General features: G+C 55.4%; 1 protein-coding gene and 1 pseudogene across 1 annotated transcript in view; one reads left to right on the forward strand and one right to left on the reverse strand.

The window, feature by feature from the left end:
* Window positions 1-7,127: 7,127 nt before the first annotated feature.
* LOC136170124 (5S ribosomal RNA) lies at window positions 7,128-7,246 on the reverse strand (annotated as a pseudogene).
* Window positions 7,247-22,578: 15,332 nt separating this feature from the next.
* ANO1 (anoctamin 1) overlaps window positions 22,579-24,066 on the forward strand; it is a 169,761-nt gene continuing 168,273 nt past the window's right edge. Inside the window, exon 1 of the mRNA XM_065937963.1 lies at window positions 22,579-22,939. Coding sequence (XP_065794035.1) covers window positions 22,882-22,939 — 58 coding nt within the window. The 5' untranslated portion in view covers window positions 22,579-22,881. The remainder of the gene's footprint in view (window positions 22,940-24,066) is intronic.

Raw genomic sequence — 24,066 nt, forward strand, 5'->3', positions numbered from 1 at the left:
AAGGGCCAACCCTGTCCACACCTTGATTTGAGACTCCTGGCCGCCAGACTGTGAAAGGATCCGTTTCTGCTGTTTTAATGCACCCAGTTTGTGGTCATTCATTACAGCAGCCCTGGGCAATGAATACACTTAGAAAGCCTGCCCTACGGGGGCAAGCACCTCAGTTTACCCGGAGTGGAGGGCTTCCTGAGATTTGAGATTGCAGGGTGGAAGCCGGGACAGTAGTGGGTGGGGAAGTCCCGGGGCATACAGTCGGTGCTCAGTTCTGGGAGATGCTTCTTGGCATGAAGAGCTGGCCAATAACGATCAGGCTGCATGTGAGGTGACCATCGTCTTGCCCCTGGGAGCATTCAAGCAGGGAGACTGGAAGGAGGGGTGTGGGGGGCCAGCCTGCGCTGGTAAGAGCTGCAGTCAACAGTCTAAGGTCCCCTGAGCCCCAGAGTTCTATAAGCAGCGCATTCTGCACGCAGAAGACCAGCAGCCTAGGTGAAGAGGGCAGGGCTGGGGTGGGGAGGGTGGACACCCAGGAGTATAGAGTATTGAATGATGACAGTGAACTTAAAAGAATGATTGTAGGTTAAGAGGAAAACGAAGGCAAATCATCAAAATAATCATAAAAGTTGGACACATTGTAAAAGTGAAAAAGGCAGCAGAAAGTTAACTAATTGTCCTTGACTCTGGATAATGGAGCTCAGGGTCTCCATAGAGGATAAGATGATTGGATGGCATCACCAATTCAGTGGACATGAGGTTGAGCAAACTCTGGGAAGTAGTGAAGAACAGGGAAGCCTGGCGTACTTCAGTTCATGGAGTCTCAAAGAGTTGGACAGGACTTAGTGACTGAACAACAGTCTTCATAGTTCGCAAAATACTTTCTTAAATAAAATGGAAATGTGTTTATTTTTCATGTAAATGTCCTGCGTATGTGATAAGAAACCGTGTGCCCTGGTTTGGGTGACCCACGCTTCTTAACATTTTGCTGCCCTGCTATGTGAAGCCTCCATCCCCCAAGCCATTTCATAGTGTAAAATAGCTGCTTTCACTCCAGCCATCACAGTTGTATCCCAGCTAGTAGGAGTGGGAGAGGAAAGGGGAAGGGCATCCTCTCTGTAGGATACTTCCCGGTTGTTGCAATCTTGCACACCATCATAATAAACGGTAGGTGCAATGACAATATTTTGGAATCTTGAGTGACATTTTCCCATTCAGTTATTTCATTAATCCCACCAATGTCGTTGTATCACCTACCCTGTACCACTGGCCTCTCTACATACATCCATTGTATGTATTTCTCCCAACAACCCTCTAAGGCAGGTCCCAGCAAGCCTGTTTCACAGATGGGGAAACCAAGGCTCAGAGGGAACCAACTTGCCCGCAGCACACCCCCTCCCCAGAAGACACGGCAAGGCTGGAGCCGGAGCTCAGGGCCTCCCGATGCCGGGCCGGGCCCACCACCCCACCCTCCTCCCCACCCTCCACCCCAGGCACCGGAGCTTCCTTCCTGCTCCCAGCCTCCCTGTGAGTCACCACCGGCCTTTTGTGTTTCCTCTTCGTTTCCTTGTGATTCACACTGTCGGGTCCACCCCAGGTCACTCCTTGGAAGTAACACCCAGGTATGGAGAGCAGTGACTGAGCAGATGGCCTCCAGCGAGGGCCACCTTTTCCATGGAGGTTAGACTCTCATGGAGGGGCCATGGGGGCCACCCCCTGCACCAGGGTATGGAACTTCCTCCAGGCTGCTCCTGGCGGCAGGAGCATCCCCTGTGTGGCTGCCACCAGGCTCTTGGTTCAAGACCAGGACCCCAGCCAGCCACGCCCCGGCAGACCAGCCTGTGGCCCAGCCCATGGCCAGCCTGTGGTCCAGCCCCTCCTCTGTGAGCAGAAGGGCCACCCCACCTCAGCGTCCAGGACGTGTGACAGTGCTGAACCTGAGCCTGGCGCCCCAGCGGCATCGGCCACAGCCGACAGCCCATTCTTCGTTTCCTGCCTCCCTGGGTTTGGTGCACTCCCTGAATACCTGCTGCTAATACCTGGTGAAGAACCCTCCTGCCAATGCAGGAGACATAAGGGATGTGGGCTCCATCCCCAGGTTGGGAAGATCCCTTGGAGGAAGGCCTGGCAACCCATTCCAGTACTCTTGCCTGGAGAACGCCATGGACAGGGGAGCCTGGTGGGCTACAGTCCATGGGGTCGCCAAGAGTTAGACACGACCGAAGTGATTTAGCACGCAGCCCACACTGGACACCCCAGAAACCCAGGGACACCCTGCCCTCCTGAATCCTGCTCAGCAACAATCTATTTTGTTGTTTCAAATCTGTGTATCCGTTTTGTTGTGCAGTCACTCAGTCATGTCCGACTCTTTGCGACCCCGTGGACTGCAGCACACCAGGCTTACCTGCCCCAAAGTTCATCATCTCCCAAAGTTTGCTCAGTCTCATGTCCACTGAGTCAGGGATGCCATCCACCCGTATCCATATAGACCTCAGAGAAACAGGCAGTTCTTCTGACACCTGGTCCCGTGCACCTAGACACCTAGCCTACTGCAAGCCCAGGGGGCCCCAGATTCGGGGAGCACATCCCTGACTTGGGCAGCACCCCGGGAAACAGCTCTGAAAGCTACACCAGAAGCCCATCAGGGCCAGACACTGGACTGGGGGTCCTGAAGCCCACAGGTGGACCGAGCCGGCACCTACATCCAGGGCTGGATGGAACGAGGACTTGGAGGTAATTGTTTCTCACACAGTCGAAGGCAAAGAGGCCTCTGCAGCCGGTTCCTTGGCTCCGTGACCAAATAAGGCAATATTACATTTCACTGTTTACAGCGGCGTGAAGCGGGCGGCTCAGAGGGCATGGGGAGAAGCCGTCCACCCCATCCCTCCGTCCTCGTCATCCAATAACCCTGTCCAAAGCCGGTTCTAAGTTCCTTATAGAAACAACCATTTGTCACTTTTTAAATACACTAACAAACCCCAGAGGTGACCCCGTCTCGCCTCCAGGCAGCCGGGTGGCGGAACCCTGCTTTGAACCACCACGCGCATGATTTAAAGGTCCTCTAAAAATTTTATTCCAGGGCCTGAGCAAAAACAGAGACTCTTCTTAAAGAGCCAACTTCAGAGCGTCATGCATGAGGTGCCTACTTCTGCCCTGAGAATTTATTTCGGATTTTCTTTTGCTAGTAAGACCGCAGCTGCAGCAAAGAGCCATGAGTGACCTCCTTGTCCCAACAGTATTTATAAAAGGAGACACACGCTTGGCAGGGTTGAGTCTTAGTAATTGGTATTAATAATAAGACAAGTGTAAATGTTGAAAACCCATTAGGAGGCTTTAAGTGCTAAACAAAGCTTCAACGTGCTGGCATCTGCACCTTGCGTGTGGACCTATCTGACCTACAGCTGAGAAAATTGGACCCCCGGGGGGTTCTGCAGCATCGCTGTGACCCGGTGCTGTCCTCGTAGAACATGTCTAGAGCCAAGGATGGGGGCATGGCTCTGGCGAAACGGGGACAACAGAAGAGCATCAGTCTCACCTCCCAAAGCGAAGTTTTGAACCTGACTTTCTCCACACGAGACCCCCCGCACTGCCCTCACGCCCTGCTTGCTGTCAGGAACAAGGTTACTTTCATCTCTTTTCTCTACCCCAAAGAAGCCTTTCTGGACGTAGAAGGAAATGTTTCCTGGAAGGAAGAATGAACGAGTGAACGAATGAATGGGTGAGCGAGTGAGTGAGGAATGAATGAATGAAATTTGCTCTTGCATCTCTCGCCAGCAGCAGCCTCCGATTTTCTGCCCTTGAGTCTCACGTGAGCTAGTGCTGGATGGGTTTGCAGCGGCCAGGCAAGCCGGGACCAGCTTTGTGATAAAATTCTTGAGCCCAGAGTTGATTTCTGGGGACACCAACAGCAAATTGGTCCTCAGTTGGTCCAAATCGGTCCTCAGTTTCCTGCCCTGACACCCCCGAGATTCCCCAAGTTCCCCCCTGCCTCCCCCACCATCCACACCCTCACGCCCTTTCTCCGATCAGGACAGAGACTGTCCCCTGGCCCCGGCTCTGAGCGAGGTCTGCGCTGATGATGAGCTGGGACACTGGGCAGTCGGCCTGGGGCCCGTGGGGGAAGCCCTCTGGCACCCCCAGCTACCGCTGCTTTCAAACCCGCCCTCCTAAGGGAAGTGTAATTCCCAGATGATGAGTATGCTCTCAGGAGCCAAATGCAGCCTTTTTAGAGATCTCATCCCCGGGAGACAGACCCACCTGGGTGGAGACCGGCCTGCACTATGCCTTTGGCCGAGTCCCCCAACATAAGTGCTCCTCCAAAACGGCCGCGTACAGACACGCCGGCCAGCAAGGCGGGTGAGGATCCTTGGCCTTGAGACGTGAGAGGCAGCCAGCCCTTATTAAGTGCTTGCTGTGTGCTCAGAATTTTTCCTGCTCTGCCCCTCTTAACCCTCACCACGCCCTGCACTGCCGGGATGCCCCGGGGAAACAGAGGCACCAGCAGCAGAGACGGTTCCTCCCGTTCTGCCCGGCTCTCACCCAGACCTGTCACTGGACAGCCACCTGCTGGACCTCACCCCCTCCCTTGTGAAACAGAGGAACACAGCCCTCCATTTGCAGGGCGTGCATGGCGTTGGTGAGTGCCTGGCACAGCATGGGGAACAGAGCAGACGCTCAGAGAAGCGCAGCCGGGTGATCTGGAGGCGCTGCTGCTGGCCAAGGGTTAGTGTCCACGGCGAGACAGGACGGCTCTCCTTCAACAACCTTGCCTCTTCGGAGCTGAAAATGAACGGATGAAGGGACACAGGATCCTTGGCACCGGTCCTCCCCTTGAGCAGATAATCAGACCAAGAGGACCCTGATGAGTGGGTCACCCACGACCACAGGTGGTCAGGGCTGGTGGATGCCATGAGGCAGGGGTTCGTTGGGATCCCCGGGACGTGTCCAAGCCGCGCGTTAATGATTAACCACGCACTCTGAGCCCTCTCACCAGCTGACTCATTTTGCAAACTCAGCTGGCCCGCTGGAGCGGCCTCTACCCCCTCGCCTGAGATTCCAGTGCAGAGGTGCCCCGACCCGCTGCGGGGAGCCAGCACCCACCTGAGGCCCGCGCCCGGGACACGCTCGGATGGAGGAGACAGCGGTGGACCTTCAGCTAGCGAGTAAGTAGGGGGCCCCCAAATGGTGGCTGGGGGGCTGGGGGACACTGCTCCCTGCCCAACCCAGGCTGGACACCCCGTCTGCCCTACGAGACCCTGCGCAGGTCCAGGGAGGTCCCAGAGACCGCAGCATCCTGTGATGGCCAGCCCAGACTGACTCGGGGCTGGGGGTGCGCCTCCAGGGTGGGCAGGCGACAGTGGGAATGTTCATGCAAGACCCTCTCTAGGCGGAAAGCCCCTTCTTGAGAACAGGGAGCAGAGACCTGGCTTCTCCACCTGGCCCCGTTGACACCTGGGGCTGAGTCACTCTGGCCGTGGGGGCTGCCCTGGGCCTTCCTGGGCGTTGAGAGGCACCCCGCTTCCACTCCCTGGAGGCCAGCAGCATCTGCCTCTGTGGTGACGACTCCGAAACGTCCCCAGACGTGGTCCGGCGTCCCCACTGAGAGCCACCGCGCCGCCGGTATGACGCGCTAACCGAGCACCCGATGTTCGGCTGAGCACTCAGGCTGACGTGCCCCCCTCTTCATGGGGCCCACAAGGCTGGCCCCGATGCCAACTGCCTGACCCTCATGCCTTGGTTTTCTCATCAGTAAAATGGGCCCAATCGGAGTAGCCACCCCACGGGCCCCTGGGGTGGGAAACACTAGAGCTGAGATGTCAAGGGCGCTAAGCACGGGGCCGGGTTCCCACCACGCGCTGTTGTGACCCCGTTTCTCACGAGAGGGTAAGGCTGGGCCGGGAGAGGTGAGGTCGCTGGCCTGTGGGTCACACAGCTCGTGGCCTTGGGGTGGGGAGGGACCCTCTCCGAGGCCTCCTGTGCTTGGAGGGGCTCCGTCTGCCTGGCGAGGCCCCGCCTGGTGGGCAAAAACCAAGGTCGGTTCACCCCACCCTCTCAAGCCACTGGCGTCCTTCCGGCGGTCCTTAGGGAGGGCCCGCTTGGTGGGACGGGGAGGCTGAGTCTGTCCTGACAACCAGGGATTAGCCAGATGGCTTTGGGGAGGGTGGAGGGTCTCTCTGAAGACGGAGTCCTCTTCTTGCTGTGTAGGAAGTCAGCCAGCCATGCCAAGCCTTGGATCTGTCTGACCAGCACCCCCCACTCCGTCCTTGGATTAGTGACTGAATGAATGAATGACATCACTCTGTCTTGAGTGAATGAGTGGAGGTAAAGATGAGGAATGAGGAGGTGGACTCACTGCCCCCTGGCCCTCAGAGGGAGCCCCAGCACCCGAGCTGGGGCGGCCTCTCTTGTAGGAGAGAGGGCATGGAAGCGGCTCTCAGTGGCCCCAGTTCTGTGCTTCCCCATGGAGGTCAGAGGTCAGAGCTTACAGGGCTTCCTTGGCCCAAGCTGGAACACGACCCCCCAGGAATGGCTCTTGGCCTCCTGTGGGGGACAAGTTACAAGGACAGAGGGGGACGGGGTGCGGTTTTGCAAAAACGAGCAAATTAGCTGGAAAAGGATAAATTTTTATTTTTGGTTTGTTCTCAAAGTGTCTGAGAGTTGAGCCAGAGGGAGGAGGAATGTGAGTTGAGCAATCGGACGTCCAGAGGGGCCCTCAGCCCGCTGCCAAGGGTCACCAGGCCCTGGAGATCCCTGCCCTGAGGTTGACCCAAGACCCACTTCCTCCTCAGTGGCCCCCCCGGTGGGGGCATCGCTCTGCCTTCCTGGTGGGAGGGGCTGGCCTGATGCCCATGGAGGGGCAGGAGGAGTCCACTCCAGGAACTGTGGGAAATGCCGACTCTCAGAGCAAGCACAGGAGAGTTTTGATAGAGAAAGAAGAAACAAAGAATCAGTCACTCAGTCGTGTCCAGCTCTTTGCAACCCCATGGACTGTCGCCCATCAGGCTCCTGTGTCCATGGGATTCTCCAGACAAGAAGACTAGAGTGGGTTGCCATTCCCTTCTCCAGGCGATCTTCCTGACCCAGGGATCAAACGCAGGTGGACTTCCTTACCATCTGAGCCACCAGGGAAGCGCAAAAGCATGCAGAACCCAGTGTTCCCAGGGGGTCTCCCCTCCAAGTACTAACTGGGCCCAACTCTGCTTAGCTTCCAAGATTAGATGAGATCAGGCGTGTTCAGGGTGGGATGGCCGGATGAGATCAAGGGTGACATCAAAGGCAGGGAGGAGGGGCTGCTGCTGGGGTCCTTTCAGGAAAGGGCTGAGATGCGGTGGTCTGCTCCATCTACATTTAGAGAAGATGAGCGTGTAAATCTCCGGGCTCGCTGGGGGCGCCTCCACTCTGCCAGGAGTGCTTCTCGGGCAGAATTTCTGTCCAGGAGCTGCCTAGTGAGTGATACTCCTATGCTAACTGCACAGCCCATGGATTTGTGACCTGGCCTTAAGTTACCCTCCTGCTGGCAGCACAGGGCTGTAACTTGCAAGGGTTCCCTGGGAAGACCTCTTGTCAGGCTTTGGAAGCCGCATCCTTCCATCTCCATTCCTTTGTCACTAAGCTCTAGGTCCTCAGAGACCTTTATTAGAAAGCGGGCATCTCCAAAGGAGAACAGTCAGACATGTATCAGTCAGTCACACCCTAGTATAAACAAAGCACCAGCCTTTCTTGGTAACTACTGGCTGTGTGGAAACGGGCACCACTGCAGGATATCAGGGAGCTGAGGGACAGTCTTGCCGTCTAGCGTGGGGGGCGTGGGGAGGGTCCCCGGCAAGGGGTGGAGGTGCCTGACGGCAGTGAGAAACTTTCCTTCTCCAGTCGTTCACCAGAGACCCAGGATTTCCTTTTCAGGGCCACGTGTGCTGACTTCCTCCCAGAGTGGAGGCTGGGAAGGGCCGCAAGGGATCTGGTCTGAGTCAGGGCTGAATCCTAGTGCCAGAACTGCCTAGCTGGTGTGACCTGGGGCTTCCCAGGTGGCGCGAGTGGTAAAGAACCCACTTGCCAATGCAGGAGACATAAGAGATTCGGGTTTTGATCCCTGGGTCGGGAAGATCCCCTGGAGAAGAAATGGCACCCACGCCGGTATACTTGCCTGGAGAATCCCATGCACAGAGGAGCGTGGCGGGCTCCAGTCCATTCCGTCACATGAAGTTGGACATCGCTGAAGCCACTTAGCACACACGGGTCAAACTCTCAACTCTCAGCATCCTCGTCCGTGAATCAGGCACGTCCCACCGCAGAGGCCTCCTCGAAACACAGGACGTCAATGGCAGCATTTTCCGTGGTGAGGCTTATTGTCTGATGCTGGACCCAAGAAGAACCACACTTATCTGCTGCCTCTATATCCTCTCCGGAGTGAGGCCCTGAGCATCTGACTCTACTGGGAAATTGTGTCTCTCTTTCCACAAAGCGGAGAGGTCGTGAAATGCCGCTGTGGGGTTGTAGGGTAAGGAGAAAGGCAGCTAGGGAGCTCTGGGAGACGCCGATGGCAGGAACGTGGCCAGGATGAATGACGTCATTCTTCAGCAATCAGAGGAGGGGTCTCTGTGAGGAGGGAGGAGTCACTGAAGGTCAGAGGCGATTGTGGCAAGGGGGGTACACTCTAGTACCCTTAGGGTCTCAAAGAAAATCTCTGCCAACAGGGAATGCAGAGAAGGAGGAAGAGAGGGAGGGGAGGAGGGATGGAAAGAGAGCGTAAAGGACCTTCTTGCTCCTGGGGACAGGTGATGCTTCATAGCAGAAGCCTGGCCAGAGCGTGTTGAATCACTGTCTCCAGCTGCCCCAGAGGCTGGCCCTCCAGGGAGGTATTTTCTCAGAGCCGGTGGGTCCCCACCCGGCCCTACAGCGTGTCCCCGGGTAGAGTGGGGCAGAGCTGGGCTGACAGCAGCCACAGCGGCAAAGGCCTTCAAAGTGTCACTAGCCTCATCGATAAGCGGTCACGTGAACACCCTGTCGGGAAATGTTCTTCAGGCCACGGGTCTTGGCCGCCGCTCCGGAGGCAGGGCCTGTTTGCTTTAGCAATTATCCTGTGCAGGTCTGAAGTGAGTGTTTATATAAGAAGCTCTGTGACCTCGCACGGTTCATGCCCCCTCTCTTGGGGTTGTTCTTCATCTCGATCGTGATGAGAGAGTTTCACAAACAGCCACATGGCGGGTGGGGGAGAGAGCCAGGGAAAGTCTCTGTTGGCCCAACAGCAAAGGACAAAAAAAGCTCTCTTTAAAAAGTGACTCTCCTATAAGAGAAGTCTGGTAGGGTTGGTAGGGGCTTCATAAACTCATCCAGAGACCTGGGGTCCCTCTCTCAGACCACTCTGCCATGCTCAGCAAAGGCGTCCTCCTCGTGGCCCAAGATGATTGCCTGAGCTCAAGCCATCAAATCTGTGTTCCAGTACAAGAAAGAGAAATGGCAGAGAAGGTTACTTTCCCTCCATGGAAATTACCCACACATTTTGACTCATGCCCATTGGTCATACCAAGCTGTAAGGGAAGCCTAGCCATGCCATCTTTTTTTCTGGGTAAACACATGCCAGGTAAAAAAAGTAGGAATTCTCTTAGGGAGAAAAAGGCTAGGAATAAACACTGGGAGGCAACTGGGAGTCTGTGACAAGGTTCGGGATGAATCCGTAGTCCTAGTGACAGGCTGTCAGCTGGCAAGGACCTGGGTGTCCTCTCCTCACTCTTAACCTTGATCTCTCATCTGCAAAATGGGACAGCAGGTCCCACGGGGCCTCTGCTTCAGATAAGTGACTCTGTTTGAAACAAAAGTGAGGGCGAATTCAGAGAAACGCTGGAATATTTGACTGCTAGGCTGTGTTTGGAAATGCCAGCTTATCTCGGTCTCCAATGCAGAGTGAGTGAGCATGCCTAGGCTTTTTTTTAAGTGAGTGCATAGACATTTGGACACATATTTTCCAGTCCTGGCAAAATACACGGGCAGCAGGCACTGAATCAGTTATGAGACAAGCTTCACAAACGACTGAAGTGCCTCATTTCCTGGGTAGAAACACAAAGACTTGTGTTTCTCTCTGCTTTGGAAACTGTAAAACACTGTCATTTTACAACCACACGTCACATGTGTCTTCATCCTGAAGCTGCATGACAATTCGTGTGCCTGCTGGATTTTCCTCTCGTGTTCACACTGTATTGTGATCAGATATTTCCCTCTACATACACAGTATCAACACTTACCTGGAGTACGCCTGAGGATGTGGTTCATAAATGCAGGAGGATTCCACGTCCTTATTCTTCGCCAGAACTCCTGAGAGTCAGGCCAGTTGAGAGAGTAAAGCGAGCTGCCCTCGGGGCCTTTGCACAGCTGTTCGCTGGGCCACGAATTATTGTTATTGTTGTTATTGTTGTTCAGTTGCCAAGTCATGTCTGACTCTTTGCGACCCCATGGGCTGCAGCACGCCAGGCCTCCCCGTTCCTCACCATCTCTCAGAGTCCGCCCAAGTTCATGTCCATTGAATCGGCGATACCATCCAACCATCTCATCCTCTGTTGCCCTCTTCTCCAGAATAGTCTTGCTCAAATACCTGCACGATTCTCCCCTCTTCGCTCAGGCCTCGTGCAAACGCCCCTTGCCTGTCCCCTGCCTATGGCATCTTGTCATTCTCACTCCCCTCCCTTCACTTAATTTTTCTTCAAACCCCCTCCCTCTCCAGTACCGCATCATTTGTTTATTCTCTTTCTCCTGCCTAAGAGTGAGATTCCATAGCAGCAAGGACTTTCTCAAAGCCCTCTATCCTCGGCAGCTAGGCTTGTGCCTGGGGAATACAGATGTTCAACGAATATTTATCACCTCACGTCATCCGCTTTTCTAAATATTTTTCTGTTAGTCCTTAGAGAGAGACTCTACTAAAGATGAAAATAGTTGTTTTGGGGTATCTACTTTTTAATTTATTTTATGGAAGTATAGTTTATTTACAATGTTAATTTCTGCCTACAGCAAAGTGATTCGGTTATACATATATTCTTTTTCATATTCTTTTCCGTTATGGCTTATCACAGAATATTAAATATAGTTCCCTGTGCTATACAGAAGGACTTTGTTGCTTATCCATCGTCTATAATGGTTCGCCTCTGCTAATCCCAGACTCCCAGTCCATCCCACCCTCTTCACCCCTGGCAATCCCAAGTCTGTTCTCTGTGTCTGTGAGTCCATTTCTCTTTCGCAGATATGTTCATCTGTGCTGTATTTTAGATTCTGTAAGTGTAAGTGGTATCATATGATATTTGTCTTTCTCTTTGACTCACTTCATGTAGTATGACAATCTCTAGGCCCACCCATGTTACCACAAAATGGAATTATTTTGTTCTTTTTTATGGCTCAGTAGTATTCCATCATGTATATATGCACCACGTCTTCTTTATCCATTCATCTCTCGATGGACATTTACATTGCTTCCATGTCTCGGCAAGTGTGAAGAGTGCTGCTATGAACATAGGAGTGCGTGTATCTTTTTCAGTTAGAGTTCTGTCTGGATATATGCCCAAGAGTGGGATGGCTGACTCAAACGGCAACTTTATTTTTTAGCTTTTTTAAGGAACCGCCATACTGTTTTCCATGGTGGCTGCACCAACATACATTTCCACCAAGAGTGTAGAACGGTTCCCTTCTCTCCACACCCTCTCCAGGATTTGTTATTCGTAGACTTTTTGATGACGGCTGTTCTGACCGGTGTGAGGTGGTACCTCAGTATAGTATGGATTCGCACGTCTCTGATAATTAGTGATGATGAGCATCTTGAAGATGAAAATGCTTTTCATCCTGCACTCTAGCAGTGGTGGGGCGGGGCTCTTCTCGGCGGGCATAGATTCTTCTCGTGTTCAGTCAGAGCACATGGTTTACCTGAGCGTAAGCTTTTAAGATTTCATCTTGTTCCGAAAGGACTTTTAAGGTAGCTTACCAAGATCTTTAAAATATCTCAGAAATAAGATATTTGAAAGTCTGCAAAGGAAAATGAAGCACAGGGAAAATAAGGTTCTGGAAATACGATCATTAAAAATAACCTTCAGTGCTTACTGAATGGCGGCTGTGAGCAAGACACGGCCTTCTGGGCTCTGGCTCACTTCTTCCCCACGATGAAGCTGATGGACCCCACTTCACAGATAAGGAGGAAGGCTTTTGCCCAAGATCACTGTGCCTACAAAAGGCAGGAAGGTGGAGTCAGCAGCCTCTCAGCACACGGGAACCCCCCTCCCCTGGCCCTGTGCTCTTGGCCCCGGCGCCTGGATTGAGGAATGTGGGGCCGCTGTGGGTGGCAGAGCGCTGAGCGCCTCTGGGGGACCTCAGGATGAGCTGCTTCTGGGCGTGAGCGCGAGCTCCACTCTCCGTGGGTCAGGATTCCCAGCCGCAAGCAACAGCGGCAGAGTCTGGTTCTCCATCTGGGACCAAGCATGATGCAAGGCCCTGTGGAGACAGTGAGGGCCGCCTGGGAGGCCACGCGTGGGAAAGGCCAGTGTCTTGCTCCAGCCCCCGGCCCTGCCGCCAGAACACCCTGCCCCTGCACACGGCTGCCACAGCCCCCGGACAGCAGCGCCGCCGCAGCCTTCCCAGAGAATCCTAACCCTGCCTCTCTGGTCCAGAGGCCAGACCGCACACGGGCACGTCTGATTGGCTGAGCCCGGGTCACCTGAGCATGGCCCAGTTGCCAGGGGGACAGGCCCGGAGGACTTCCCGTCCGCTTCCACAGGGGTGGCTTTTTATCCATCAACACCACACCCAGAAGATCTCCCAACAGGAAGGGAGGCTGGGTGCTGGGCAGCCCCTCCCCAAAATGACCAAAACCACCACATCCTCCCGGAGGAGTTCCCCAGGACAGCCTCCCAGGGGGTCCACTGTGACCACAAGCTCTAACTGCCTGAAAAGCCAGGAGTGAGGGGCTGGTGTCTTTCTGTGTCAAAGAAGCCCCTGAGTGAAGGGGTGGGGAAATTGAGCAGACTCAGGGGTGACCCAGGACCCCCGTTCAGCGACAATTTGGGCCCCTTTTTCACAGAGGCTCGTGGGTGCTTGGGGATCCTTCGGTCCTCAGCGGTTGCAAAAGCACCTTTATGGAATTTATCAAGAACTCGGCAGCTTTAGGGTGCTGCCTCTGGACACTCCCCACCCCCAGGCCCCCATTCTCCAGGACCAACTGTCTCAAGCAGCCTGAAGGGTCCCAGAACCAAAATCACTTCCCCAGGCCAGTGCGAAGCTGGAGTTGTCTATCAGGTGGGGTGACTTGCATTTTAGATCGCTCACTCCAAACCCACTGGCTGGCAGGGACGGAGCCGCTGGCCGGTTTGTTTGTTTTGGTTCATTCTGCTTTGTTTGGTTTGTTAAGTTGTCCACGTGGTTGGGGTCAGAGCGCTCGTAGGAGCCTCTGCCTCCCTCGCTGCCGGCCTCCGCTCTGTGCCCGGAGAGGACGGCAAGGGCCATAGACTGTGTTCCCACTGGCCCCTGGCCCCCTCTGGATTCTGGATGCGGCAGGCCACGGGGACCGGAGGACAGGAGAGGAACACTGATGTCTGTTCTCCCAGCTGCTCCCGGCAGGCTGGGGCCCACTGCTGAGGCCACAGCGCCCAGAGGCAGCCCGTTCCTCCAGCCCGACCCCTGAGGCCGGCCCCTCCCCTTCTCTCATCTCTGGGAACCTGCATTTGGCCAGCACCTACGTGCTTCTCCAGCCATTAAGATTCCCTCTAGCCTGGCCACGCCTCTGCAAACTGTTCTTTCATTAAACTTGTTTTGGGCTCATCTGTGTTCGCCTGCCTCCAAATTCATAAACGGATACCCTAAGGCCCAGCCCCTCTGAATGCAGCTGTATTTGGAGACGGGGCCTTTAAAGAAATAAATAAAGTAAAATGAGGTCACGAGGGTGGGCCCTAATCCCACAGGACTGGAGTCCTTTTGAGAAGAGGATGTCAGGACACGGACACACACAGATGGACGACGCTGGGGGGACACGGGGAGGAGACGACCGTCTGCACGCCCAGGAGAGAGGCCTCAGGAGGACCAGCCCGCCCACACCTGGGCCTCGGATTCCAGCCTCCAGGACTGGAGAGAGTGAATCCTGTTGTTTAAGCAAAGCCGCATGTCTCACTGGAAGGAGCCAGCTGTTTGCTACCAGGCCCTAAATGGTATTAATACATATCACAGCAATTTCATATCAAGGGCTTAGAAGGTGCTGGGCTGGGTGCTTCCTACATGGATTCCCTTATCCTTGTCCCCACCCTCGAAGATGGGCACATTGGTGCCCCTGTCACCCCAAACCACAGAACAGATACCCAGGCAGAGTCTGAGGAGGCTCTAGAGGGTGTGCGGCTGGGACCTATGTCCGCTGGACTCATCCACAGCACACGTCTCTGACCGCAAGAGGACTTGCTGTCCAGAGTGAAAACACAGCCACCACATTCGCCCAAAATGGTCCTACATTCTTTAGACTGAACTTAAAACAAGGGGCCGGAACACAGCTCTGGGCACTTCTTCCTGACCTGTCTTACCAGCCCTGGCACAGGTGATGAGTTGAGGGTCCTGTCCGTGTGCGTGGAAACGGCTAGACGATGTCCTTCCATTCCCACATGCTCCAGCCGCCGTGATCAAGGGCCACAGAACTGGTCCACGTGCTGCCAACAGCGGGGTGTTGTTCCAGACCATGCGCTGTGGCCGCCGGAGGGCTCACCCTGCCCCCAGCACCCCGCTCACCATGCAGGGCGCTGAGGGCCAGGCCGGCCCCTCAGCAGCAACGCCACCTGTGCCGTGCTGTGGGCCTGAGCTCGCTGACGGCTGCAGTGGGGGCGGGGTGGGCGGCAGGGCTGCCTTTTCAAAGGGAGACGTGGGGACTCCACGCTCCCAGTGCGGGGTCGCAGGGCTGGGTTTGATCCTTGGTCAGGGAAGTTAGATCCCATGTGCCACAACTAAAGATCCCACATGCTACAGCCACGAGCAAGGATTCAGAGTGCTGCATCTGGGACCTGGCACGGCCAAACAAATTTTTAAAAAGTGGGACTCGGCCTAGCCCGGCAGCCTGCACGGCGGGCCCAAGCAGCAGGCCAGGCCTCCATCTGACGCCCTCCTTCCAGCCAGCACAGCCCCAAGTCTCAAAGGCTGACCTCGGTTGATTTTTAAATCAAATGTTTCGTAACGGAGAGCATGAGGGTGGCCTGGGGACACGACTTAGTCTGCTTTTCAAGGACAAAAGAGGCCACTCCCCGTCGGTCTGGCCCCCGGATGACCGGGCCTGTGAGCCGTCGCCAGGCCATCGTGGGCGGAGTGTCGTCAAGGCCCTGAGCCCTTTGGAGATAGCTGGGGTCAGAGTTTCGCTTTTCCTTCTCAGATTCCCTCCCAAGTCTGGGAAAGCGTTATCTTGAGGGTCTGTGAACAGTCCTCTCTCTGAGTGGCTGTCGTTTGCATATGTGGCTGAAAGAGGGGAAGCAAATGCCCCCCAGGGGCCTCAAGGAGCCCTGCTCTGGGAGGAGGTGGCCGGTGTCCTCAGGGGCAGTGCGGCTGACATTTTCTTTGTCTGGGAATCATCATCTCCCAGACAACTCTGAAGAAGGGGCTGGCCTTTGGGACACATCTGTCCCCTTGTGCAGAAGACCCGAGCCACACCGGGGCTGCCCTGTGGTTCTGGGGGGGCCGGTCCTCCAGTCATCGGACGCGCCAACTCACCCACAAGTACCGGTGATCAGATGGTGGAGTTTATGCTTCCGCAGGCCAAGTACCTGAAAACAGCTGAGCCCTAAGAAACAGATCCCCTGGGAAATGACAGATGCCTTCTTGATTGTTTTATTTTTAAACTAAACTCTATGGGAAGTGATCCTTCTCTGGAGACCGTTTTACCCTGGGCTCCTGAGTAAAAGCTTGATGTCTCAACTGGGGTGTGTGTGTGTGTGTGTGTGTGCGTGTGTGTGCGCGTGTGCGCGCTAGTCACTCAGTCGTAAGACTCTTTGCGACCCCATGGACCACAGCCCACCAGGCTCCTCTGTCCACGGGATTCTCCAGGCAAGAATTGTGGAGTGGGATGCCATTTCCTCCTTCACTTTACTGAGGACTCACTGGATAGTCCTTGGGCCTTGCGGGGCGAGAAAGCACCAGGTGTGTTGAATTACAGATGCATCTACCAGCCTCAGATAACTCTGAAACCATCTGGAGCCTGTCATCTCCCTACCATTACCCACCCCCCCGCCACCACCACCAACCTCCGGTTTATAGCCAAGAGCCTTGGCATCGATACTCTTTACTCTGAGAAAAAAACGAAAAAAGGCTGTTTTCTTTGATGGGGCATCAAGCGTAAATATTTGCACCATTAATTAGAGTCCATTTAATTCCCCAAACTCAAACAATATGGGCAGCCTTTAAGGGTAAACAGGCCACAAGATGTTAGTCATACCTGGAAGATCACTAGCTGAGTGTCTTCCCTCCGGCCCTTCACCAACTTCATTCTGCAAACAAACAAACAGACTAAGGTTGAGGAGAGGCCAAGGAGGCCCCAGCATGAACTCTGGATGTAGGAAATAAAAAGGGCTGATTATGGGTTCTTTCTTTTGTCTCCATGGCCTTCTCGACCCATAATAATGTGTTGCGAGGAGTGTGGCGGGTCCATCCATGCAAATTCCAAATTCTAGAGAAACAAATGGGAGTTTGGTACAGTGGACTGGAAAGAATTCTGGAGTTGACTAGAAATTTGTGGAACCCATTGGACCCGGATATGACTCCCAGTTCTCCCACTTACTAGCTATGTGGACTTGGGCAAGCCTTGGTCCCGTCTGGGAGTCAGCTTCCATGGGAGTCAGCCATGAGTGGGAAGCATAACTCAGACCTCATGTGGTTGAGCTCACATGGGTAAAGATAACTGTTGTTGTTCACTTGCTAAGTTGTGTCTGACTCTTTGCAACCCCATGGACTGCAGCACTCCAGGCTTCCCTGTCCTTCACCACCTCCCGAAGTTTGCTCAAACTCATGTCCATTGAGTCAGTGATGCCATCCAAAATCGTCTCATCCTCTGTCGCCCCCTTCTCCTCCTTCCTTCAATCTTTCCCAGCATCAGGGTCCTTTCCAATGAGTTGGCTCTTCACATCAGGTGGCCAAAGGATTGGTGCGTCAACTTCAGCACCAGTGCTTCCAGTGAATATTCAGGACTGATCTTTAGGATGGACTGGCTGGATCCCCTTGCAGTCAAAGGGACTCTCAAGAGTCTTCTCCAGCACCACAGTTCAAAAGCATCAATTCTTTGGCACTCAGCCATCTTCATGGTCCAGCTCTCACACTGATACAGGACCACTGAAAAGACCATAGCTCTGACTATGAGCAAATATTTAACTCCAGCGACTTGTGTTACCTGAAATCTCTGAGGCCAAGGCTACTCTCCTGCATCTGAGGGGGAAGATGAGGACCACAGCGTGGGCTCACAAAGCCTGTGTAATGCCCGAAAGCCATCAGTGTTATTTCTGATATTTCCCCAGAGGCAGCCCCTGGGCCACAAGTGCTCTACAGACCTGCCTGGGTGCCAAGGGAACCAGTCTCGGGCGATGGAGGGAGGGGCATGGGGAGAACGCAGCGTGGTTTTCACTCACCTTGCAGGTATTTGGGATGTGTCAGGTAGGAAATCTCAGTCTGTGCCTGGAGCTCCACGCTCTCTTTACCAAATGGTCTCCCAGGGACTGGCACCACGTCAGGCTCAGGGTCCCCGGGGCAGAGACCCCAGGTCGACCTGAACATGGTTGTACTTCTATTGTCCTTTATTAAACTGTCACCTTCTGTTCACGGCTGGTGATTCTGATTTCCCATTTCCAATCACAGTATCGAGTTCTTCAAAAATACATTTGATAAGTCTCTAAGAAGGAAGGGTTTGTGTTCCAGCTCTTACTGTTGTGTGACCTCAGGCAAGGGACTGTTCCTCTCTGAGCCTCAGTTTCCTGAACTGTAAATTGGGGATGATAATAGAATGGACTGCATAGAGCTAATAATTATGAAGTGCTTGGAACAGGGCCTGGCATACAGTAAGTGCTATATAAGTGCTTGTTAAATAAACAGACCCCCAAGGGGAAGCACCAGGCAGGTGGCTGCCTCTCGACAGGCCCCTGCACAGGTTAAGGCCTTGGACACAGACCCGCTTCAGCCACAGGTCCTCTGCATCTGTGCAGGGGCCAGGCTCACTCCAGCAACTGCGAGCCACAGTCAGGAGCCCCTGGTATCAGCAGCAAGCAGCTGCCTCCAGCCCCCAGCTGCCCAGAAGGCTAGGCTGGTTTTTCCCAGCTCACCACGTCTCTCCAGTCCTCCTCCTCCTTCCGCCCCCCCCTCCCCACCCCTCCCCGCCTCCTCCCGCCCCCTTCCCCCACCCCTCCCCTCCTCCTCCCCCTCCCCCTGCTCCCTCCTCCTCTTAGCCACTGAACTCTGCTCCACCTCGCCCAGGGCCTTTGGCCATCTTGGCACCCCCTCAGTCCTTGCAGGCACTTTAGTGAGACACTGCATTTCCTTTTCTTTTTATTAATTTATTTGTTTTTGTCTGCATCAGGTCTTAGCGTCTTCGTTGCGGCACTCATTGTGGCAAAAGTACTTCTCAGTAGTTGTGGGGCTTAGGCTTGGTCACCCCAGAGAATGTGGGATCTTAGCCCCCCAACCAGGGATCAAACCTATGTCCCCTGTATCAGAAGGCAAATTCTAAACTGCTCAACCACCAGGGAAGCTCCCCCTCTCAAGTCCTTTCAAAAGGCTCCTTGGAAACAGCCGAAAGGACCATCAATGGATGAACAGATAAACAAATGTGACCTAGCCAGACCACAGAATATCATTCAATCACAAAAAGAAGTGACATTCTGAAATGTGCTATAACGTGGATGAGCCTCAAAAACATCGTGGATTTTGAAAAAAAAGAAAGTTATGAGAAAAGTAAACCACTGTGAAAGGGATAGGACACAAAAGACCATAAGTGGTATGAGTCCGCTGATATGAAGTGTCATAGATCAATCCGCAAGAGAGAAAAAGCGAATTGACGGTTACCGGGGGCTGGGAGGGGCCAGTGACCCCTCCAGGGTCCTGGGTTGTACTCAGAGTGATGGACATGTTCTCAAGCTACATTGTGGCGATGGGGTGATGGTTTTACGATACCAGGAAAGTACCAAACGCCTCTGAACTGGACTTTGAAATGGCTGATCTTCTATTATGTGAAATGCACCCCATACTACTACTTTTTTTCCCAAAAAAGGACTTGCTTGTTCAATTCAGGGCAGCTGCCTGAGCCCAGTCCGCCAGGCCCTGCCTTCAGATTCCTCCCTCCCCCGACCCCGTCACCTGCCAGGCCACCCTGTTCCCTCACTTCTGTTCCTTTTCCCGGCCTCTCCGCTAGAGCCACCCTCAGCCCCCAGAAACCCACCCGCCCCAGTTGGCTCGCACTTCAGGGGCCACTGAAGCTCGGACATGCCCCCTAGGAGCCGCCTCCCCTGCCTTAAAGCGCTGGCAAAGTGGCCCTGCCCACTCATCTGGGGACACAAATAACAACCTCTAATCCAGTGCTTGGGGCGCGCCAGGTTCTGGGCTGGAAGTGCCTCTCCCCAGCTTCCCCAAACCCTCGAGAGGCAGCTCCTGCCAAGGCCCTTTCCAACGATACACCCACCGCGGGGCCAAGAAGCAGCTGGTCCACAGAGGGGTAGGTCCCTCTCCTTCCCCGTGAGGCCCGGGGCTTAACGCCTCTGCCACCTTGCTTATCTCCTTAGACTGCACCCGGTGCTCGGGGGGCGGGGGACACCCCTTGAACCCTCACCTCCTGCCAGCCCTGAGCGAGGGATGCTCAGAGAATCGGACGGGAATAAAAACAGGCTTCTCGAGACTCTCAGAAGCGAGCCTTCCGGCGCCCTGTGACCCCGGACGTGGTCCAGGGATGAGCGACAGTGAAAGCGCGTGTGACAGGCTGGGCACCTCCCGGGGTCTCGGGGGGCCTGGGTGACGGCAGGGGCCACACACGGGGATCTGCGGTGGGGCGGTGGCCGTAGGAAGCGCTGGCCTCTGAGCCGCCCCCGAGAGAACCTGGGGGGCAGCGGAGACTTTGAATGGAGTCTGATAAGGCCTGGGGAGGCTGAGCCTGTCCCACGGGGCCCTGGCCTCACCCTGCGAAGCCTATTTAAAACCAGCCCAGGGCCTGAGTGCTGGCCCTCGCTGCACACTGCCTTCTCTCCCTCCCTCCCTTCCCCGCTTTGCCGAAAAGGGAAACCATTTTCCATAATTACAAGCATTGTGCCCGTGATTACTGTATTCCGTGATGACGGCTGTGACAGCAGGCGTACCCCCTCCCCGGGACGGTCCACTTGCCCCAGTCTGCTTTCGACATCAACATCTTCCTGACTGCACAGGGGGTGGGCGGTGGGGTTCCCCGGAAGGAAAAGGACTTGGGATCCCGGGCACCCCTTCTTCTAGGGCACTCGCTCCCCGTCCAGGCCACAGGGGAGCCCAGCCTAGCAACACTTACCAAAATAGCAGCCGAAACCAATCTTTGTAAAAACGAGCTGGTTTGGGTATTTACTGAAATATCTTTTAAAACTTGAGAGGATGAAATATCTTTTTTAAAAGGGTCTGGATCTCCGACGGGCTCTTTTGCATATGTTGGACACAGCTGAAGGGTTTCATCAGAATGCGGCCTAATTGGAGCCAAGAAATGAAAAGAGGAAAAATGGCTTCGATCAGAATGAATCAACATCTATTAATGGCTGTTTAACATATTTCGGCTAATAATAATACGTTAAATAATGTGCATTTTAAACCTGGCTAACTAGACAATAGCTCTTCTCTGCCCTCAAAAGGTAAACAATGATGGTTAAAAATAGCCCCAGGACCTATTTACATTTTTTTCCTCCTGAGCGTTTTTTGGTTTATAGTTCATCATTCCAGGGGTTAGAATTCTAAAATTTTCTCTGTGTATTTACACAACGGAGCTATTGCTATGTATCACGTTGGCTATCAGACCTTTCCAAGAAAAATGAGTTCGTATCTGGACTCCCACACAAGAGTGGTTTGGGTCAGCTGGAAGGGCTCTGGGAAATTCACGTGACCCCAGCAAGGGCCCCTGCAGTGCCTTTTCTCCATCCAGCTTCCCCTGCCCTCCTGGGTACACATCTGGGGTACACAGCCTCTGGGCAGCCTCTGCACAGAGCGACCCTCCACGGCGCCCCTCCAGGTGCCTCAAAGCCCAGTTTTTCAGTCCAGAGCAAAACAAGAGAAATCCCAAGGACAATCCCAGGTCACCTCTCTCCCTGACCCCCTGAGAGGAAGGAGGCCTGAGTCCCGCTCTGTACGCAGCACCTGGGGTGGGGGCAGGGGAGAACTTTCCGGTAGGATGCACTTTGTGGTTTTGCTGCTACTGGAGCGTTTCCACCGATCAGTACACATGGGTACCAATCCCAGCAGGCCTGGTGGGCGGGGGGGGGGGGGGGGGGCTGACAGGGAGGACTGGTCATCTGTCCTCAAGGAGGCTTTCTAGTGGATGCGGCCTGTCCCCGCAGAGGGGCCAGATGCAGTCTCCTCCCAGAGCCAGCCAAAGCCGGGGGGGGGGGGGGGGGGGGTCCACGGCTCACGGAGTGCTTACTTGGCAGGGGAACCAGGGGTCCCCAACCTGGGTGAGTGGGCTCCCAGCACCAGCCTGGCTCCTCCTCGGGGTGCAGAAAGTGGGAGGTGGCCTTTCAAAGGTGAAGCAGTCTGCCCCTGTCCCATCACGGCCCTGCAACGATCAGGGAGCAGCTTAAGCGAACGTTTTGTGTAAGGCAGTTCTGCCTCAGAATTGATGGTATTTATCCGGAGATGTCAGGGGTGTGAGGTCTGCAAAGACACAGGAGGCGCCTTGCCTGAGGCGCTCTGCATGCTCCCGGTGCCCACATCGCCGCTGCCCGGGAGGATGCTGGGGTGTCCAGACCTCACCTTCTAAACAGGAACAGGGCTAGAGAGTGGTACCTCAGGCTCCCAGCCCTGAGCCTGCAGGATGTGGGGGAAGCCGCTGCAGGCACCCCTGCTGAGTCCTCTTAGCCTCACCAGCTAGAATCCTCAAATAACAAGTTTCCTCCTATCTGGGGACAGTTCTCACCTTATTCAGATTCCCAAGTTCTGCATAGGTGAGGGTTCAAGCCAGGCACTTGCCCTGTAACCTCCTGGTCGCCTTCGCATCCCTGGGCTTGCTACCTCCCTCCCACCACAAGTTGAGAATGATGACTTGGGGTCCCGCTGTCTGGGGGAGGGCGCAGCGCAATCTCCGCAATCTCCGCTGACGCCCCACGCTGTGCGCGTCTCTCCGGACTGGGTCGGTGCCTCCTCTCCGCCCCCACCCCACCGCAGTCAGCACCCCCTTCCCTGGGGCCCTGGCTGGGGGCCCGAGCACAGCGGCTCAGGGCTCCACTGTTCACCCCGACTGATAAGCGGGTCAGACAGCGGGAGGAGACGCGCCCCGCAGAGCGGGGGGCCGGGGCGGGCGGGACCCGCGGCGGATCGCCGCCGTGGCTGCCGGTCTCCAGCGTCCCGCGCGCTCCGCCGGGGTCCGGTGGCCGCGGGGGCAGTCGCGCTGCGCCCTGGGCGGGGCGAGGGCGGTGTCCGCAGGTAGCCCCGCGGGAGGGTGCGGGGCAGGGAGCGGGCCGGGACCCCCTGCCCAGAAAGCCGAGGGGGAGGAGCGGCTCGGCACTGCGCGAGAGCGGCCAAGTTTGGCTCCGGCGCGCGCGGCTTCGTGTCCTGCGTCTGGGGAGGCGGAGGGGGACCGTCCCCTCCCGAGTTAGGCTCGGACCCCGGCGCTCAGAGCCGCTTCAGACCTCTGGGGGGCACTTTCGGTCGCCCCTCCTCTCCTGGATCCCGTGGTCCGGGGCGCACCGGAGCCGGGCAGTGAGCCGCGCCATGCTGGAGGGCGACATCGGCCTCGAGGCAGTGACCCCCAAGGAAGCCCCCGCCGCTGGTGAGTATCCAGGGGCGGCGCGGGGGCGCGAGGGACCCGGGTGTGGCGGCAGCGGCGTCGGGGTCCTTCGGGGACAGCAGCTTCCCAGGGACTGAGGGGCGCGCAGGGCGCAGGAGACAGACACCCCTGTCTCCGGTGGCGGGGACGTCCCCCGCGGGCTTTTGGGTGGGTGGGTGGACTGTGTCGGCCTCGGGTCACTGAGGGCACTCACAGGCAAACTGACAGAGGACAGACAGACCGCGAGCTGGGCGGGGCTGGGGGCGGCCGCGGCCGGCCGTGCGGTTTCCCATTCCCGGGACAGAATCGTCCAAGCCCTAGGCGGATGGAAGGTTTTCGGATGTTTTTACAGGCGCTATTAATACACATAATATTTCCGTGCTGTTCCGGAGATTTATTTGCGATATAAAGTAACTACTATGACTTGAAGTCATAATGGAAACTGCAGTGAAACTTGGAGGGGGAGGCAAGTGAGACTCGGACGGCACTTGGGAGGGGGAGTCCCTGACTTCCTCGGCCCCTCCCCGCACGTAAATCACGACCCTGGCTATTTTTGTACCAATAATTCTAAAATAAATGACCCAAGGCTTATTTCCTGGATGATTTTTTCCCCTCCCAGTTCAGAGGTTATTAAGTAAACCTCAGAGAGGGGCAATGACGAGGGTCTATAGCAGGCTCATGGCTTTAATTACACAGCCGAGTTCCATCCGGGAGCGTCCTGGTTGGTATGCCGGCCTGGTGGTCAAAGCCACCTGCAACCAGGAGCCGCTGAGGAGGAAGCCCTCCTCCTTGTTCCTTGGTCCCCCCCCCCACTCCTTCCCCCCACCTTCAGCTCTTCTGGGGGTGGGGGATGCCCATGGAGAAACTTATCCTGGTGTCTGCTTCTTAAACAGCCCCAACTGGACTTCTTTCTAGAAATGACACCATACCCATCAAAGTCTTTCCAGGAGGAAGAGAGTAGGCACTGCCCGCCAGAGCGGGGAGGCCAGACCCGGGAACGGGGAGGCTTGAGAAAGTCAGCACGGAGGGCCTGGTTGTGCTGGCACGAGGGGCCACCTCCAGCTCCCTGTGGACGTGATGCATGCATGAGTCCCAGACTCAGCATCTGTGAGCATCTAAGCCAGCTCTTG

This window comes from Muntiacus reevesi, chromosome 5 (assembly GCF_963930625.1).
Source record: "Muntiacus reevesi chromosome 5, mMunRee1.1, whole genome shotgun sequence".
Taxonomy (NCBI): Eukaryota; Metazoa; Chordata; class Mammalia; order Artiodactyla; family Cervidae; genus Muntiacus; species Muntiacus reevesi.